This window comes from Falco biarmicus, chromosome W (assembly GCF_023638135.1).
Source record: "Falco biarmicus isolate bFalBia1 chromosome W, bFalBia1.pri, whole genome shotgun sequence".
Taxonomy (NCBI): domain Eukaryota; kingdom Metazoa; phylum Chordata; class Aves; order Falconiformes; family Falconidae; genus Falco; species Falco biarmicus.
In genome coordinates, this window is record NC_079310.1 from 10,803,854 (window position 1) to 10,821,362 (window position 17,509).

The following is a 17,509-nucleotide window of genomic DNA, read 5'->3' on the forward strand; positions in this document are numbered from 1 at the left end:
CAAATATTGGAAATTTCAGTTTCAAATGTGGCTTTTGTTTAGGTGGTGGGATTATGTCTTCTTGATTTCCCTTTATTTTTTTTTTTAAAAGGTGATTTACTAGTACAAATGTTTATTTTATGTACTTTTGCATTTAGAACTGCATCACTGAGAGTTTCTTGTCAACATACCAAGTAGTAACAAAACCCTCATGGCACTGGCTCTGTTGTCTGTGCCAATGGCCTACAGGAGAGATGCATGCAGGATTTATAAATACTGTGCTGGAATATGCACCGATTCTTGTAGGGCTTTTTAGCAATGTGACTTTACCCAACCAGTGGACATAGCGCTCTAAATCATTGTACATTTGCAGTACTGCCAGCAGTGCAACCTGCGGGCAATCATTCAGCCAAAAGAATGTGAAAACAGCTTCAGATACAACAAATATTTGAGAATTTCATATACTAATCTTTGGTGAAGTTCTGTGGATGTTTATTGCAAAGCAATCAGGTAAAACTGCAACAGGCGATGGAAAAAAATTAGAGCTGCTAAAGCTAATTAAATATGTGAAATAAAACCCCCAGTTGGAACATATTTGCCCTAGCCTGATATCCCAGATGGACGATAGGGCTCCAAGCGAAATTCTGCTTTAGACTAAGCCATGTCCAGTCCCAGGGTCTGAACCCAGTCAAGCCTGAACATTGGAAATTTATTGCTGCAATTTCCAAGTCAGATTTTTCCCTCCTTTTTTTGTCACCAGAGCTGTGCAAGCCAGCGTGCTGCATTGTTTGGTATAACGAGTTCCTTATGGTAATCAGACGATGAATTTCTTACCCCAGCCTGGAGCAGACTCTGACACGGCCCAGCTGTAATTTCTCCTCTCTCTTTCTTTTTATGGCTAAACTTCAGTGCAGCCATTCACTGTGGGATATTCCCTCACTCACTCTCTTACCACTTAATCGACAATGCTAGAACAACGCTAGAAGGAGCGGTTGGATTTTTCCTTAAAACATTCCCCTTTTCTGTGCTGTTGATGCTGCATATCCATCTCAAGGGAAGAGACATTTCAATTTTTTTCTACCTTCTGACAGCAGGACTTCCCAGGAGTTTGACTCCTGGGCTGCATCACGTTTTCCAGTGCTTCCCCAAGCTCTTTCAAGATGCACGAAGCATCTGCTCCATGGGCACTTTCGTATGCCCACTTGGTGCTCCTCCAACAGAAGGTTTCCTCCCCACCGCTCTCCCACCATCCCAGCAATCAAAACAGCCCAGCCCAGAAGCAGGACTGCCGTAACCCAACAGTCACTGGGACCAGTGTGTTGAAAACTTTGGTCTAATTAGTCCCACTTAATACATTTGTGCCATCTCTGAAGCAGTCTGCAGTGCTGCATTGATCTCCGGAGCTGATGCAGGGAGAAGCTGCTGTCATTACGATGCTCACTCAAGCCTGACAAACTAATTGCCTTGCACTTGCTGACTGTTTTCTCCCCAACAGCCAGGTTGGGGGAGGCTGGGCTGGATTTAATTGTCTCTTGTCTTCATGGCAAGGTTAACTTTTCTAGCCTTTTCACGTAGCGGCGATGCTCCTGGTGCGGTATCTGAAATGGAACAGGGGAGGATGAGGGCTGCATTTGCATTTGCAGAACACACAAAATAACCTTTAAACAAAGGCGCATATGCAGATCCTTCAATGATGTGGAGAAGAGCGCTGAGTGAAACCAAGCCCCCTTGCTCGGATTATTAATATTCATTAATTTTCTGAGTACTAGCTGCTTGTCACTGTGGCTTTATGCTGCTTAAGTGCTGGGGTTTCTTGTTCATTGTAACACGACTTCTGGATTTTGCTGTGTTTAATCATCTGTAGTGATGCTTAGTGGCCCAGGTGAAATGGGGGCCCATCGGGGGGGGCAGGTGGGAGAGGCTGTGTCTTCAGAGCAAGGATGGATTTTGCCTTGATGTTATTCATAGTGGTTTTGTTTGAGCAAAATACAAGCTCAAAAAGGAGAGGAGTGATTGGCAAAGATCACACCGCAGGCTGGAAGGCAGAACTGGGAATTAAATTCTCCATTCCCTGACCTGGGCCAATATACTTTGTATTGCCTTCCACTTGCACCTGTGAAATAGGAACCACACACTTAACACTTCACACACAAAAAAATCAAACTAGTCCCTGTCCTACAGCTGTCATTCTTTGAATGAGATACAAATCGTAGGAGAAATCTTCAAAGGAAGCTTCAGTGGTCGTTAAAAAAAATATGTTTGAAAAAAGGATGGGCGTGGAAAGAAACCTTTGATGCAGTTGGGTGCTTTTTGTCTCTGGCTCAGCTCTGGGCAGATGTGTGGCTCCTCAGGGAACTCGCTGGGTTACGGAGCCTCTTTGCTCCATCACCAAGAAGGGGTCTGCTTGATGCTGGGTGTAGTAGAATGAAGCTGGGTTAATAATCATTGATAATATACAACTATGGGTTGGCTTCAGAGGCGGTGGGTTGGCCGATGCAGATAAGGTGCAGCTGTGGCTGGTTAAGTGGTTGAGAGCCAATGAAGAGAGAGCAGCCAAGGAAGAAACAATAGCAGACAGAACACATGCCCTGGATGAGGTGTAGAGAAGGCAGTAGAGGGACTTGTATGAAGAGTATGCTGGTATGAGGTGGTAAAAGACCTTGTTGTAGCTTGAGGGTTTGGAGAGTGCTGTGACAATGGATGCCCTGTGTGAGGACCTTCAGGCTATGAGACTGAGTATAATAAGCGGTGATGGCTGTGCAGGGGGATGTTTGAAACACTAATGGCAGTGACTCAATGTGGCGGAGACAGGTGGGGATAGCCTGTGATCCAGATCATGTTAAGATAGGTGGGAAGAGCCTGGGGATCTGGATCAGACACTGGTAAAGGTGAGCTGTTGGATCAAAGAGAAGGAAGCCTGACTGCTGTGGAGTGAAGAGACTGAGGGCAATGAGCAATAGTGGCAGAGTACACAGCCAGATGTGGCAGCAGCCTGCAGCGGTGGCGGGTCCAGAGTGGGTCCAGCTAGACAGAGGTGATGGCTGTGCCGGGGGAAGGTGCGGGAGCAGCGCGGTGCTGTGGGCGGCTCTCGCCTTTGCTGCTGCTGCTCAGCCTGGTGGTATTCTTGCTGGTGTTTATGTGCTCGTTGAAGGTGTCTGCAGTTGAAGAAGAAATGGGCGACCACAAAGATGTTAAGAAGTTTTTCAGGACACAGGATGATTTATTAGTGCTGTATTCTAGATCTGCTGCTGCTGAGAGCTCACTCAGGTTACTGTCCAGTGTGACCCAAGAGGTGAAAGGACAAGGCACTATATGTTCATCAGAACCCTCCTCTGAAGAAATCAAAATCCCAGATGCTGCGAAAGCAGATAAGAAGAAAGGTGATCAACCTGCAGAAGATGAAAAGCCCAAGATAAAAGTGAACAATGAATATGAGTATGAGTTCAGGGACAAGTTGTCCGAATTGTATGAAAAGTTTATTTGTAAACAGTTTGTGAAGGTTGGTAAAAACATGAGGTATGAAATGTTAAAAATAAAAAAAAGGGGATTTGTAGAGGAGTTAGAGGACTGTATGAAAAATTTTATTTGCAAAAATGTTGTAATGATTGTTAAAAACATTAAAAAGAGAAGGGGGAAGTGTAGAATGAAGCTGGGTTAATTATCATTGATAATATACAGTTGTGGGTTGGCTTCAGGGGCTGCAGGTTGGCTGATATAGATAAGGTGCAGCTGTGGCTGGTTCTAAGTGGGTGAGAGCCAATGAAGAGACAGCAGCTGAGCAAGAAGCAGAGACAGGAAGAAGTAAGAGCAGACAGAACACATGCCCTGGATGAGGCGGGATAAGGAGATGGCAGCAGAGGGACTGCATGAAGAGTGTGCTGGTATGAGGTGGTAAAAGACCTTGTTGTAATTGGCTAGTTTAGAGAGTGCTGCAACAGCTGGGTGGCTAGGATGGCAGAAGAGGACACCTCTGGGAGTGGGAAACAGAGATGAAAAGCATATTTAGGTCCTGTAAAGCAATTGAGGTGGATTCTCAGGGGTCCAGATTCACCAGGATCTTCCACTTTGGTTGGCCAACAAGGACTGGTTGGTAAGGGTGAAATGAAGCTCTGACATGACCACTCCGAATGAGCATTTTCCAGCCACCCTGGAGGGGAGCAGCTGGAAATGTCCCTGTGTTTTTTGCTGTTACCTCTATATTTTAGCAACCAATGGGTGGGCTAGCAGAGCTGAGGAACCACAGGTGAGGTGTTCCCAAAGAGCTGGAGTTCTTCATGTAGTTTTTGCTTCATTGGCACTGCCTTGAAATATTTCCACAGAAGATACCTCTGAAACCTACTTGCTGATGGGAAAGTCTTACAGGCTCCCCCAGCTCTCACCTCTACGGGCAGTTTAGTTGAGGATTTTGAAAAACCTTTGTCATGTTTTATTCTTGGAGGCGATATGTAATGTGATCCAAGGTTTGCATTTGCTTGGGCCAGCATCGCATTTCACCCAAAGCTTCAGTCTTGGCTTCTGGAAGGACTCTTAGAGCTTGAGAAGGGCAAAAGTCTGTTAAATATCAGTACTTAGAGAATCTAAAACTTCTTACAGGAAAGAGGGCATTGAAAAGTAGGTCTTTCCGGTGCTGGGAATGACATTCCTGCATCCTTAAACACTAGCGCTCTGTCAGGCCACCACATGTGCTTTGCTGACAAGGTTGCTGGTTTTTGACTGTAGCTTTTGATGCATGTGCGTTACAGGAGCTGCATGGCTTTTGAGAGGAGTGAAACAGATGTGTTCAGAGTAAAAAAAAAAAAAAAAAGTTGGATAAATAAGGAAAATAAGGTACCTGCACAATGTTACTACCACCGTACCTGCTCCATGAGGTACTAATTGAGTGACAGGCTGCAGAAGTTTTAGCGTTGCCATGTTTTATTCATTAATAAGCTCCTATCAAGGTGAAGTTAAGGGGTGGTAAAAGCTTGTTTACTGCCTAAGATTAGAACTGAAATATGAAGTCACCTACAGTATTGCTTATAACTATCCATGTTCCCCACCAAGAATTGTATTTCTGTCACATGCAATCATGGAAGGTGTTTAGGGCTGGTTTTATGTCCCAATAGAAGTAAATGGGGTTTGCTATCTTCATCTGCTAAATTAAATTAAATGATAATTATGTTTAGCCACCATATGACTGACCTATATAAAATGAAAATTTAGTAAGTAATACAAAGAAATCTGGGAAAATGGGAAGAGATGGATAAAACAAAGTAAGAAAAGAGTAGGAAGTATACAGGGCGGGAGGAGAGACACTTATGTTTTAGATCTGCAGTGCAAGGTGAACAAAAGCATATGTTGAATGAGCGTGCAGGTGTGTGTATGTTTTTGTGCACCCCCTTGCTGTAAGAGCCCACATATGCACCTGTGATATCTGCCCACAGGTGTGTGTATATATATATCAGGTTGGTATTTTCACAATACCCTGTAAAACTATGAAACACTGTGGATAGATAGGTGCAAACAGGCATTTTGTGTATAGTTGCCCTAGCCTTGTCTAATATAAAATATTCCATAAAATTGCAACACTAGTGACTGGTCTTAATCAAAATATCAAATTGAGGGTTGTTCTTCCTCTAGGATTGAGCATGACAACACTGGACTGAATGCAGGCTGGTTCCTTGACCATGTGATCATGACAGACCTGAATAGACCTCACCTCTGGTTTTACTTCCCCTGCAACAACTGGCTGAGCAAGGAGGACGGGGATGGACTGTACATCAGAGACCTCATCGGCAGCCTGGATCCCATGGATGTGCCCAAAAGTAAGGGTTTTCCCAAAAAGCTTGGCTTTCTGGTACCTTGCCAGAAAGGACAGGGTTGCTTTCAGATTACTCCAGCTGTATAAAAAGTAATCGTGCAGTCTAAGCTAATTTGAGTCATCTTTATAGTCAGTGGAGAGAGAAATAGGAAGACGCAAGATGCCTCCAGAGGGTAATTTCTTCTGCCAAGGTTAGACCTGACATCTTAGGGTGGGATAAATCACTGTTTGGAGAAGTTTTGCTTGTTGGTTGAATACTGAAGGACCCATGATGACTACATTAAATGAGATTAAATGGCTATATGTAGATGAGAGCCATCCTTCCCCAGAAGATGTAGCTGGTATTGGTTTGTGCTATAGGAAGATGCGGTGTGGTTGCCATCCTGTGTATAAAGTTAAGTGTTTCCAGACTCTGGTGATGACTTGCAGGAAACTTCCATACACCAGCCAACCCTCCTGCTGTAATCCTACGCTGGTTTACTGTACGTGTATGATATCCATATTGCACTGGTGCCTATTTTTCAGAGTGGTTTTAAGCTAACTATGTTGAAATGAAGCCAGGACAGCTTGCAAACCAGACATGTACTCCCAAATTGATATCGGTGTGTAGGCCATGCGGTGATGTATAGTGCACATAAGGTGAGTAGGAAGACAATCAAGATGTGAAAGCAGAGCCGGCAAACCAGCCTCAGGTGGTATGTTGGTAGTTTAACTGCAAGTGCTAATGAGGAAAGCGAGTTGTGTTTTCCTGATGACCTCAGCAATGCACTGCTCTGTTCTGGGAGCTTAATTTGGGGTGTTGAAAGTGAAGTACACCGGCTGCTAGCCACAGCTCTGTAGGGAAGGAGAGCTACAGTTTGGTGCAAAAGAGTGGAAACTTGTGGTTTTGCTAGTATCACATCTTTTGGGGAATAAGCAATAGATTTCTTGCATTAATGTTGAGGCAACTACTTGGGAGTGTTTTTTTGGTAAAAAAACATTTATTGCCAGCCTTAATACAGCACTTTGAGCATTGATAGATGTTCTAGAAGGGCAAAGTATTATTTTTATTGAGATCCTGTTTGAAGTGAACAGTGAAACAACACATCGTGACACTGCTTGCCCCTGAATTGTTAAATCATTTTGCCCTATTAAGATACAACCTCCTAAAACAGTTTCAGTGTGGTGAAGATTCAAGTATTAAAGGATACTGCATGTGAGTTAGCATGCACAAATACTATCCATTGACAAGAAATGTATGTGGGAGCGTTTTAAAAATGCAGACCTCTCCAGACATTATCTCATTCCCCTACGGCAGCCACCCTGGAGATGCTCTGCCAAAAACCCACCCAGTTACTGCTGGGGCTGTGTGTGCCAAAGCCCTTTGCTGCTCTCTTCTTCATTTGGTTTGTGAAATGGAAGAGTTAAGGACACTGGAGGGGCAGGAGGAGTCTGGAGAAGGTAGTGGATAAGCCAGAGCAATACACAATTAACAAGAGGTTCCCTCGAGGAGGAAGTCAACCATTCAATCTTAATAGATCTTTAAATGGCACAACAGTTTATCTGAATTTTTTTTATTGCTCCTGCCTGGGAGAACAGATTCTGAGTGCATGTGACTTCCTCCACCTACCTCTCAGCAGGAGAGGATTTGTTGGCTGAACTCTCAGCTGGTAAAACTCAGTGTGGCTCCTATGAAACTGCTGGAACAACTTAGCATTTCACCAACTGAAAAGCTAGTCCTGAGTGCTTGCTCTTCTGCAGAAGGGGTTTTGGGTTCTAGGTCAACTGCTCACTATACAAATACAAATAAGATTGTTTTCTGCCTTTATACTCTAAAGGAAGAGATTTAAGCAGGCATTTGTCAGAAATGCATCTGTTCTCATCGTCTTTATTGGATAGAAAAGCCTGTTTTCGAGTGGTGTGGGCTGGATGCTCTGCTGCTATCCGTATAAATGCAGGGAGCTGGGCTGAGGCCAGAGGCATGGGTGAAGGGCTGGATGCCTTCCAGGTGGCAGGTCTGAATCTGTGAGAGGGTTAGCTCAGCCATCTCGGGTTGCAGTTCCCCTTGAACCATAAATAATGAAAGATAAACATTCCCAGGCTGCTGAGGTGAACTGTCAACTGTAAATGAGAACTTACCTGAATTAATTTGGCTCCCTCTGGATCCATAAAGGTCTGAAATGAGGTTGTCATAATTTTCTTTGTACATATGAGTCATTTGCCCTAAAGTTGGTTGGTTTTTGCTTGGGTTTTTTTTTTTGTGGCTTTTTTTTTCCACATTCAAATGGATTAAACAGTAGTGTTTACTCTTTGGGTATTAATATTTCCTAGGCTACTAGACAAATGAATAATTATGTGGTTTGGTGACTTTTATGTGCCTGTAAAGAAAGATTAGTTACTCCCTCTTAAGCCTGTGTTCCTGTTAGTAGTGTTCAGTGCCATACTCTTCTTTTTGGTCACATTTCTTCAGTCATTGTTCCCCTTTTTTCTGAACTTCTTTGTAAACTGTCTGGGCACTTTTGTTACAGACTTTAGTCTCATGCTTTGCTTTCCTGCTCCATTTGCTGGCACAGTCTGGTATGTTTTTGGAGGTAACCAAACAAATCTCCTCCATGTGCCTTCTCCTGCAACATCTTCAGCTTTTGATCCTCTCCTGGAGAACTTTCTCATCTTTGCCATGAGGATTTACTTTCCTCTCTTGAGCTGGAGGTCCCTGCTGGGATGTGCATCTATCTTCTCTGTGATATCTGTGGGATGTTGACTGGGGAAAAAAAAAAAACCACAACAATTTTTTGGTCATATTTTGGTTTTGTTGAAGCTCTGTGGAGCCATTTGAAGCATATTTGAAGGGGATTGTTGGCTCTTGGACAAAAACCTATCAAGCTATGGGGAGACCCAACCTCTTTCTTGCTGAGGAGCACAGCCAGAGAAACCCTGCAGTGCTGTGAGCTTTGGAGAGGTCAATTTAAAGGCAAAACCCAGAGGTGTGATTAAAAAATGCAGAAAAGAGTATGTTCCAAAAAACAGTCAACATATAATTGAAAAATTGGACATACACAAAACAAAAGTAGAGTTCATTTCATGATCCAAGTAGAGCCACTGAGGATGGCAGGAACACTTAGTGATTGCAGATCCCTGTGTGATTGCATGTACTTATCTGAATAAAAACGGCTCCTGTCAGGTTCCCTGTTGAATGCCACACATTCCTCAAGGAGAACAAGTTACATTTTAAGTGTTTCTGTTTGAATGATCCTCTATTCCCTGTATTCAAATCTACGGCATTGTATGCCCATGGCCCTTTGACAGTGCCATAGATTCTTATTTACCCAGCAGCTGCTATTGGCAGCATGGATTAATTTACATTACAGGTATTAATTACAAGGAAGGGCTATTGTTTGGTGTTATGCTGCTTCACTTGACTTTATGAAGCCTTAGGATTGTATGATTGTGGCTGAGCCTTTATACAACAGACCAGCTCAAAACTACAGTCAGGTGCTGGTTTTCCTTTGAGTGTTGTGGGTTTTGGATCACTTTGAGGGTGTCTGATGTCCTGCCCAAGCAGTGGGGAGAGGAGCCTTCATAATAGTTTGTAGATGCACTAAGGAGAACTACTGGCCCAACAGAGATGCAAATGGAATTCAGGAGCCAGTTTGATATCTGCAGGTTGGTCATGAATCACTTGTGCCCCTCTGTGGACAGACCCTTATGTCTCCCACCCCATGGTGGCTTTTGTTAGGCTGGACTTCACTCATCTGTCTCTGGTGGTCTGCAGCCCCAGAGCTGCTCTGTGTCCACTGTGGGTGGGACACCCTGGTCTTTCCTCATCCCTGTGTGTGATGGGTGCAGCTTTTATCAGCCAGTTGGAAAGCAGGAAGTCCTGAGATTTGGTCTTCAGGTGGATTGAGGAGTGTCTCAAGGTGTGATACTGGAATAGTTTTGCAAGGCTACATTTTGTCCTAATTCATAAAAGAATCTGAGGTTTCGTCAGGTTAGATGATATGTTAATTAGCCATGGGTCATCTTCTGTCTGCAGTGACAACAGGCTGTTATCATTGTTCAACTGGTTGGGCTCTATGCAGTGTTACCTCCAGTTTTCCTCAGAACAGTGGAAAAAGGTGCAGCTAGGTACCACCAACACACACTGGCTGCTTTTCATTACTTTTGAAACCTTTCCCTAATTAAAACAATTCTCTGTAAATGCTCTTTTACTGAGAGAAAGCAGGAACATTCATTTGCAAAGGGAACATTTACTCACTTGGTCCTTAAAACCATGTTCAAGAGCACAGATACCTGAAAAATAATTCAGTCTCCTGTGCCACTGCAATTTATGCTAACCTCTCAAATTTTGGTCAAGTCTTGCCAACCTGTCTGTTGCAAATGAGGTTGAGAACCAAGGAGTGATTTCCAGCTGGCTCTTTGGCCATAAGATCTTCCTTAATCATCATCCCCTGCACCCCAGGAGTGCTTTTAATCTGCATTTCCAGTTTGAACCCTTTAAGCAGCTGTTCACCACCTCTGAAGGCACAGCTCATTAAGAAAGATAGCTGTTGATTACTCTTAACAGAGATTATTTTCAAGCCCTGAAATCAACCCTTTCCTGGGGGGGGGATTTAACTGCATGCAGTTGCTTTGTGCAACCTTTTGTACTTTTTCTGCTTTTGAGGCAGAGCTAGCTCCTGGTGAATTTAGCAGGGCTCCTCTGCTTTTACAGGGGTTGCTTTAGGTTCTGATTATGTCTTGCTCTGCATAGCTGTCTCTAGGGTCCCTGCTATTGCAGTAGGGAGAGGTGTGATGATTAAGGCTGGGCAAGTTTTCTTCTCTGCAGTGCTTGCAGAGACTCCAGAGACAGGGCTGTGTGTGGAGATGCAGTAAGGCATCTGCACCAGAAGGTCGGGAGAAGCTCGTCTAGGAAGAGGCGGTGTTAGCCTGGTAGGATGAGCGCTCTCCCAGGAACAACAAGAACTAAATTAAGATGCTTGCTATGAATCAAGCGTGTTGGGAGGCCACATCCCAGCTTTGTGCTTTAACCATAGCTGTCTGACCTTTGAAGATTGCTCTGACCAAGAACTCTAGCTGTCACTGTAGAATATGTTGTCAGAAGTGATATTGAGGAGCTTCCATTTTGACAAGTCAGCATTTTCCATCAAGAAGAGATTTTTCCAGACAGTTTCTGGTGGGCTGGAATGATTGACTTGATCTGACAATGAAGAACCGAGGCATATGGATGTTAAGCCACCTTCCTGAGCTCATGCAAAAAAAGCAGTGGCAGACTCAGGTCAAAACTGCAACTTGCCTGTGGATCCAGCCCCCCACCTCTCACTCCAGCAACAATTCTTCTCATTTTTCACACTAACCACAAATGTATTTCTTTGCCAGCAGCAATTCAGAGACAGTAGTGGTGCCTCTTGCCTATCCATCCTGTCCCCACTCCCTTCTGAAATCTGCCTGCTCAGTGCTGAGCAATACAGGATGGATCTTCAACGTTGCCACCCTTGAGAGCACCGTGAAAACAGAAGGATAATTGCTAAAAAGTTGCCTTATGAGAAGAATTCATTGCTGCCTATGACTTAGTTCTTTGCTTTTAACCCAGCGTGTTTTGCTTCTGAAGGCTGTGACATTTCTTAGATGTTGGATGCTGTGCTGCTATCCTGCTCCACTGCTGCCATGCACACGGGGGGGTAGGCTGGGATGTCTAGCAGGAAATTCTGTGCCCTGCAGGAGGTGATAACTCCAGGTAATGAAGCACAGCTGACTTTTCCTGCCCAAATCTGGTGCTCCTGCTGCTACAAACTCAGCAGCTTGTGCTTAAACACCCTATCTAATGCCCCAAATAACATCAGGTACAAGATTTTTTTTTTAGGCAATTCCATCCTATGGCGTTTCAGGTGACCATGATACCATATTGCTAAATAAATGGCATTAACAGATGAATATCACATTGCTGAACAGTCAGCTGCAGCTTGCAGGCGGAAGGATTTGGCTGGGATGTGTCCATGCATTTTGTCAGCTTCATTCCTCTACAGTTCCCCCCCCCTTTTTTTTTTCTTTTTAACAATTTATACCTCATGTTTTTACCAATCATCACAAACTTTTTACAAATAAACTTTTCATACAGTCCGGCCAACTTGTCCCTGAACTTTTTTTTCCTTTTTAATATTTCATGCCTTATTTAACAATCATCACAACTTTTTCACAAATAAACTTTTCATACAGTCGAGACAATTTGTCCCTGAACTTATACACATATTCCTTCTTCAATTTTATCTTGGGGCTGATCACCTTTCTTCCCATCTGCTTTCTTGAAATCTGGGATTTTGATTTCATCAGAGGGAAATTCTAATGAGCATATAGCATGTCGTCTTTTTCACCTCCTGGGTCACACTGGACAGTAACCTGAGTGAGCTTTCAGCAGCAGTAGATCTAGAATACAGCACTAACACATCATTCTGTGTCCTGGAAAACTTCTTAACATCCTTGTGGTTGCCTATTTCTTCTACAAATGGAGATACCTTCAACAAGCACAATAAACACCAGCAAGAATACCACCAGGCTGAGCAGCAGTAGCAAAGGTGGGAGCTACCTGTGGCACCACGCTGCTCCCGCACCTTCCCCCGGCACAGCCATCACCATTGTCTAGCTGGACCCACCACCGCTGCAGGCTGCTGCCACATCTGGCTGTGTACTCTGCCACTATTGCCTGTTACCCTCAGTCTCTTCACTCCACAGCAGTCAGGCTTCCTTCTCTTTGATCCAACAGCTCACCTTTACCAGTGTCTGATCCAGATCCCCAGGCTCTTCCCACCTATCTCAACATGATCTGGATCACAGGCTCTCCCCACCTGTCTCTGCTACATTGGGCGCCACCATCACTGTTCAAAACTTCAAACATCCCCCAGCACAGCCATCACCGCTCATTACATTGTCTCATAATCTGAAGGGCCTCACACGGGACACCATTTGTCACAGCATTCTCCAAACTAGCTGGCTGCAATAAGGTCTTTTACCATCACATACCTACATACTCTTCATGCCAGTCCCTCTGCTGCCTTCTTCTCATCCAGGGTATGCTCTCTCTTTCTTGGCTGCCCAACCACTTAACAGAACCAGCCACAGCTGCACCTTATCTACATCAGCCAACCCACTGCCCCTGAAGCCAGCCCATAGCTGTATGTTATCAATATTAATTAACCCAGCTTCATTCCTCTACAGCAGGGGTCCTCAAGCTACAGCCCACTGGCTGGATACAGCCCCCCAGGGTCCTCAATCTGGCCCCTGGTATTTACAGAACCCCCCTGCCACCCCCCAACCCCCCGCCAGGGGTTGGGGGGGGAAACCAAGCAGCTGCAGATGAATTCCTGCCACTTCATCCATGTGCTGGCCCCCTGTTTAAAATTTTGAGGACCCCTGCTTTACAGGGTCATATCAGCCAGTGCCACCCTACTGCTTCCCAGAGATGGCATCCTGGCAATATACCCAAATGCCTTCTTGGGACAGCTTTGCGTGTGTTAGTGCATTGGATGGGAGATGTCAAGGGGAGCCGAACTGTATCTAACGAAGCAGACACCCAATGTTAAAGAAAAAGAAGGTGCTATAACTGCATAGGACATTTGCACTTGCGTATTGCAATGGGAAGAGAAAAGACAGCAGAAAATAGTTGCTGCTCTTGCTACTGATTTTTTGTTAGCTGCTCTGCTCTTGGTATCTTGCAGTTCGTGCCTCTGAAGCTGCTAATTTCACTTGTAGGAAAGCTCCCCTCTCTGCGCTGTGCTGCAGCGAGCCTGTGCTGCTAGATGGAGTCACAGCTTTTACCAGCCGTACATTAGCATTTTGCATGTTCCCAGTGCTAGCAAAAGCATTCAGAAAAAAATATCCAGGCAACGTCTTGATCTCTGTTTTGCAGATAAACTCAGAGCCATGTATTGAGATTGAAAAAAAAAAAAAAAAAAAAAAAAAGTCAAGTGGGTATTTTTGAAAAGATGATGTTACTGTTTTAAATAATGCATGATTAAGGGCTTACAGAATAGGGAACAACATCCAGCCATGCTTAAAATGAGGGGTGCTTGACTTCAGCCAGATCTCTGCCTGGCTGCAATGAGAGCCTTTTCCTGCATGCTTCTAGCAGCTGAATCCTCGCTGCCTTTTTGAGATGTAGCATCCCTTTCTATTTAAATTTGCACATCCATCATGTATTTCTGTAAGATGTGCTGATGTGTGAAGCACAGAAGGACCCCTGAGCAGAATGAAGAGCTACTCTCTCTGCTGGAGCTGAATGTTGAATTGCTTCGAGAGGGAGAGAGCAGCTGGCAAAAATTCAGCATGGCTCAGGATTGATCCTGTTTGCTTCCTGAAGGTGAAGGAACTAAAACTGTCCTGCATGCAGAGCTGGATGGGGCAGGAATAGGGACTGGCTTGAGTGCATGGTTTCAGAGTTGGGAACATGTGAAAAAAATTAAGGGGAAAACCTGGTGAGCACACACTAGGCGTGATCCTGTGGTCCATGGAGCAGGCATGTGCTGTGACCTAAACCAAGGACCACTAGTGCTCTTGGAGTACCTTTGCCTATAGAAGCACTTCTGTAAGGAGCACAGAGAAGAGGCATGCCAGCACATGCCAGGCGCCCCAGCCTCGCTGGTATTTTAGGGGACAAGATAAAACCTTTGCAGCACAGTGCAACCAGCCCAAAATGATAACCCAATGCATTGCCCATCTCTGTGGGCTCGGGAACCAGCTCTGCCATGGGGGTCTCTGTGCTGATGCTGACAGCAACGTCATGTGTGTAGAGAGCCCTTGGCATCACTTGGTGTTCCAAGCAGGTTGTCAAAATGATATCATGATATACCTTAGATTTGAAATACAGCCATGTTGTGAAACCTTTTAAGGTGTTTGTTGTGGAAAATAATTTGACTCATGTTTTTCTTGCTGACCAGACATATTTCTGCAGAAGCTATGTAAGGTGCCCTACCTGCCCCACTCCGAGTGACTGCTGCTGATTGCTCTTCATGGACTCGCTCTCTACATGTCCTTCTTGGTGTTCAGGCATGTGCTCAGGCATCCTTCTGGTCTGTACTTCAGAGGCGTAAAGCCTGATCCTACAAGGGTAATCTAAGTTCAGCTGTTGATACTTGTCCTCTTGTGGATCCTTTTATCCCGTCGGGTTCTTCTGGCCCTGGAAAAGCAGAGTGGAAAATTAAACACTGACATCAGAATAAATATTCTAGAGGAGGTGCAAGGAGCAAATGTGGTCTGTGATTAAAGATTCCAATGTACAATAGGTCACTTTTAGTTCCAGCAGCTTAGTGGCCAAATGGGAGCTGTAAATTTCACTGTCTCCATCCTTGGCTAATGCAAATGAAATCCTTTGGTGTTGCCGTATCTCTAGCAAGTTGTTAGAGCTCTATGAACTGAAGCAAAAGAGTTAAAGAGGAACACTAAGGCATTCTCCCCCTTGTCTGAGCCTGGCTCTGTCCTCCTCTTTCTTGTTATTTAGTATTTATTGCACTTTTATCATTATTATTTTATTTGTAATGGCATGTTTTGTGATGGGGTGCCAAGAATGTCAGCTCGATTTTTAGCCTTTTCAGAGTACAATCTTTAAACTGTGACATGTGATTTTCCCTCGTTTGGGCTCTGCCCTTGTACTCCTCATCCCGGAAGCTGAGTGCATCTTTATAATTCAGAGGATGGTCCAACAACAGCTTCTCAAATGCTTGCTATCACATCCTCTGCCTCAGCGGGAGCACGTGCATCAGAGTGTCTGCTGTCTTTTAGAATAATTTTTAATATACACTGATTATGGTGGAGGAGGCAGGTGACTTGCTCTGGGAGTAGTAAGCCAGGGTTTGTTATGGTCTGTAGCTCCCAAGGGAGTTAATTTCTGCTGTTGGCTGGGAAGCCTAGACAAGTTTCTCCCCTAACTTTGTGCCTACCAACGGGAAAAAGTTGCTCACCGTGGGTCATGGTGTAAAAAGTTTTATTTTTGCAAGGGAGGTATGTGTGAGGTGGCCTGTGCATTTGTGCCTTTTGCAGAAGGAGCGTGCCCAGGGCTCAGAAATAAAGAGGTGATGTGGCACAGAGCTTTCAGTACCAGCTAGGCAGGGCTCAGTAATACAGGGTATAACAGATACTTTGTTGGGGACATATATGACATCATGTACTGTGCAGTAGTAGATTTGCATTAATCTTCATCAGTTTTGTTTTGTGTCTTGCTGTCTGCCTGCAGCACTGGTTTTGCCTAGTGGATATGGCACTAGACATTTGTCGTGGCTGAGTTTGCTTGGAGGAACAAGGTAGCCAGGTAGACTTCAGGGGTAGATTTTGAAAGTTGCTCATGTTTGCCCCAAATAGTCACCTTGAAGTCCATGGGAGTTTTCTCATTGGTTTCAGAAGAATCTGAGCTCACCCTTGCTGTCCTTTGGAACCAAGTGGGTCCCATCCTGATCCCTCTGAAGAACTTGCTTCTCAAACTGACTGGCATGATGTGTGAAATGTTTGTGGTGTGGCTCACCCACATGATTTTCACATTGCTTGGTGCCACACATGATGTAGCTTCACCATGTCACAGATCCTGGGCTTTACTCCTGTTTCTCCATTAAATGGAAAGGACTGCCTTTATTTATTTATTTGTTTGTTTGTTTATTTATAAATTGAGCAGAGTAGCAGGGTGGTCACCTTCATATCTTTGTGCATGTGCAGTGTGACTGACATTTCCTCAAAATACTTGTCACCAGCCAGGCTTAATATAAGTTAAGCTGCAAAAAATAGCTCCAGGCTACCATTCGGGCCAGAGGGGTCAAGCCTGAGCTGGGGCAGATGGCTGGCTCAGTAACTCATTGGTGTTTTGAAAAAGCAAGGCTGGTGTGTAGGTCTGAGTTCATTTAATGGCCATGTATCAAGATCAAAATTTGCACCTTCTTCTCATCTATTTCAACTTTCAATGTCAAGGCCAGGAACTGAGTGACCTGTTCCTCTTGCCCAGGGCAGTGAATACGCAGTGTTGGAGCTCTGCCTACGGTTTTATTCCTCTTATGGAGGAGTGGGTCAGTGTACCGGGAGCCATGGTTCAGGTGTGCTTTCAAGACAGCATCAGCACAGCCTGCATTGGTTTGTACTATGATGTTTTGTATCACACCATTGAGTTATTAACGTGTGGGGTTTCTGCCTCTCTACTTGCAGTCAACAAATACGTGGTCTGAGTTTTTACTGGCGACATTAGCGGCAGTGGAACGGATGTGGATGTCTTCATTAATATCTTCGGTGAGAAAGGAGACACAGGTATTCAAATGCAAATCATTTCCTAAAATATTTCTTCCTGCACTGCAAGCCTGCGATCTGAACAACACGCAACACCAATCTGGCAAATGCAGAATAATTTGGCTGACTGAAAGGCACAACAAATGATGTTGTTAGCTCTGGGGTTTCTCGCATCCACAGGTTCTGGAAGCTGCGTCTGCAGAGTGGTAGTCGTGGCTGGGCTGTGAGTGTGACTGTAGTTATCTACCACCAAAAACCTCAAACCCTGGGAAAATGAAGCATAAACCACCAGCATAAACCAGTGCAGTAAGTGCCGATCTGCTGGGGGATCCAACACCACTGTGCATTTATAGTGCATGCAGTGAGAGCTGCATGTCCCATCTTTCTGCATCCCCAGATGGATAATGCTGTCCTTTCAGCATGCAGAGGTTGTGGGTGAGCCTCCTTGCCCATTTAGAAAGATAATCTAACCAAGGTTTATATTAGCTGGCTTTAAATTAA

General features: G+C 44.6%; 1 protein-coding gene across 1 annotated transcript in view; it reads left to right on the forward strand.

The window, feature by feature from the left end:
- The first annotated feature begins 3,016 nt into the window (after positions 1 to 3,016).
- The window catches only part of LOXHD1 (lipoxygenase homology PLAT domains 1), a 148,139-nt gene continuing 133,646 nt past the window's right edge, over positions 3,017 to 17,509 (forward strand). Inside the window, 3 exon segments of the mRNA XM_056323194.1 lie at positions 3,017 to 3,414; positions 5,599 to 5,783; positions 16,931 to 17,029. Of these exon segments, the coding sequence (XP_056179169.1) occupies positions 3,017 to 3,414; positions 5,599 to 5,783; positions 16,931 to 17,029 (682 nt within the window).